The following is a 2,916-nucleotide window of genomic DNA, read 5'->3' on the forward strand; positions in this document are numbered from 1 at the left end:
TCGCAAATCCCTCGCAAATCAGCGAGGGAAATTTCCCTCGCAAATCCGTCGCTGATATCCGTCGCTGATCCGTCGCTGATAGCATTACCTACGACTAATTGATCGACGGAGTATCAGCGACGGATCAGCGACGGATTGACTTTCAGCGACGGATTTGCGAGGGATTTTTCCGTCGCTGATAGTCTGCATTTTTGTAGTGCATCTCAAAACTAATTTCTTCTTTACGTTAATTCTCTCTGTTCATTCATGAAACCAAACCCATCGAGCATGGAACATCAGAATGAGGATCCTCTTGAACTCAGGTTGATGCTGCAAGCTGAACCTCCAAAGACTACTATTGGTGTTAAGGCCACCGGCAGATATGTGATGACCGAAGAGGACAAATACTATCTGCAAAAGATTAATGAATTGGTGCAACACAAGATGCAACTCTTTGCTCGTCAGGACCAGGCCTCATCGTCTCATCATCACGAACTCACCAAGAAACCTGTGAAAAAGCGTCCACTTTCGTCCATAGATGATCAAGATGAGAACAAGAAGAAGAGGATGAAGATTCAAGATAAAAAGATGCATGTCCGTTCCCCGGTCATTAGCAACAACACAACAGAGCGTCTGAAAGAGTTCATCACCGGAGAGATGAAAGGTTCCGACTTGAAACTGGTGATCCAGAAAATCTTGTATGCCACCGATCTTGCAAAAAACCAAAACAGGTTAAGCATGCCGATGAACCAACTGGAGACACTTGACTTCTTGACAAGCGATGAGAAACAATTGCTGGATAGAGATGGTGAGTTTAAGGTACCACTGCTGGGGCCGACGCTGCAAATGCACACGAACCCGATGACGTTGAGGATGTGGAACTTGAAATCCACGAGCAATTACGTTCTGAAGACCAACTGGAATCAGTTCGTGGAGAAGAACAAGGAGTATCTGACAGCAAACACCACTGTACAGGTGTGGTCGTTTCGTAGAGAGGAGAAGCTGTGTTTTGCCATTGCATGCGTGTAATCAATACCCTAAAACTCTTAAACATGATGAAGGAGTAGTGTAAGGTATATGTATGGGGTTGTTTTGAAGATTCTGTTTGATTTGATTGCTATGGTTTCAAGCGGCTCATGATTTGATTTAAGTATTGAAGTAATACCCTAAAACTAGTTGGTTCATGCCGATTACGGTTAACGACTATAAAGGGTTCTTTTAAAGTTTCTTTCTTGTTTTATTTGGGGCTCATGAGTTTTTCTGATCTAAATGTTGCATAAATAAATATATTACACATGCGACGGAATCGAACATCTAACGTTTCTTGCTTGCGGAAGAGGAAAAATGTCGATGGTGATCAAAACTCAAAGTTGAAATTTAGAAGAACAATTGACATCACTTTCAATAAATTAAGTAGAATTTCTGGGGACTACCTTTAATTGATGATCAAGAAACCATGCTTGTATATATATACAGGTTGTTTTAATTTGTATCATATACATAACTAAATTTCCTAAGGAAATAGCAGCTGAGATTCGAGATGGGTCGTAACAAGAAGATGGTCAATTGGTACTCATCGAAAACCAAATCAATTTTTGTGTGCTTTTTTTATTAACCTGGTTATCTAACTCGTTATGCGAGCTGACTAATCCCAGAACGACCACCAGCTCTGCGGGTAGTCCTGAGTCACCGCATTTGAACCTCCGGACACTTTTGACATTTAGAGCTCAATCTAAAACCACTTAGACACCACCCTTGTGGTTGGGTGCTTTTTCTTTTGTACCAAAAGAAGATAAAAAGTGCCCATAAAGTTCAATTAATGTAGCGTGTTAATTTCGTCACATCAAGTGAAACCCGAACGTAAGATCTTGCCACCAAGGAGCGGCATGCATCGACTAGATGTCCTGTAGATGCTTCCATTCGTTGCACCATGATCAATACTAGACGGTATATATTTTGAAACATGTTAAACTTGTATAGAAAAGATTGTCTATTCCTGATTCAAAAAAGAATTTTGGTGGTTCAATTATTAGTATCATATTTACAAGATCCAGTAATTAATTCATAGTGATTCGATTATTAGTATCATATTTACAAGATCCAATAATTAATTTATATAAAAGCATGAAGTTAAAAGTATGGATATCCGAAGATTAACATTTTAAGATAAATAATGATAAGAAGAAACTACAAAAACAATCTAAATGATAAGAGTAATAAGCATGAAGTTGAAAGCCCGGTTTGAAAACGTTCGGTCAGGCTATTTATCGGACGGGAAAAGCCGACATTGTTTATCTCTAATTCGAACAATATAGTTGCGTTTATGAAGCTTGCCCATATGTGGTTGCCATTCATAATGTTATGCATCTTGTTTGTATGATCAAGGGAAGCAATGGAAAAAAATATGATAGATTCCCTCCTCAAATGGTGTTTGAGATTGCTTATAAAAATAACTTATTGATTTATTTCGGTATGACACCGGTAATAAGCATTTTTAAGTATTTGGATCAGCAACTTATACCGGTGTCAAACCGGTAAGAAGGAGTTTTTGAAAAAGTTAAACCCTTCAGACTTCTAATAAGTTGAAAAGTGTTTTTGTAAAAAAACATAAGTTGTTTCAAATAAGCAATCCCAAACACCCCCTAATGAAACTCTTTTGCGAAGTTGTTTAACTAAAACTTCATTAATTAATTTTGAGAAGCTTGATTACAAAACCGTACTAAAAGTCAAAATTTTAAAAAAATATATATTTAACTCCAGATTTTGTATTTTAGATACTATAATATTCATTATAATTTATTAAAATATTTTATAAATTTATCGTCTTAATATATTTATTTAAAGTTAATTTATATAATATAATAATAATTCAATCTAATTAGTGGGAATCAATAAAAACTTATGTGCTCTCCGTATATCAAATTTTAGAAAATTCTC

General features: G+C 36.5%; 1 protein-coding gene across 1 annotated transcript; it reads left to right on the forward strand.

Moving 5' to 3' along the window:
- Positions 1-267: 267 nt before the first annotated feature.
- LOC112522791 (B3 domain-containing protein At2g31420-like) lies at positions 268-1,008 on the forward strand. Its single transcript, XM_025132098.1, has one exon. The coding sequence runs from the start codon at positions 268-270 to the stop codon at positions 1,006-1,008; it is 741 nt and encodes a 246-aa protein (XP_024987866.1).
- Positions 1,009-2,916: the final 1,908 nt, after the last annotated feature.

The sequence above is a fragment of the Cynara cardunculus genome (genome assembly GCF_001531365.2).
Source record: "Cynara cardunculus var. scolymus isolate 2C chromosome LG 12, CcrdV1, whole genome shotgun sequence".
In the NCBI taxonomy this organism is placed as follows: Eukaryota; Viridiplantae; Streptophyta; class Magnoliopsida; order Asterales; family Asteraceae; genus Cynara; species Cynara cardunculus.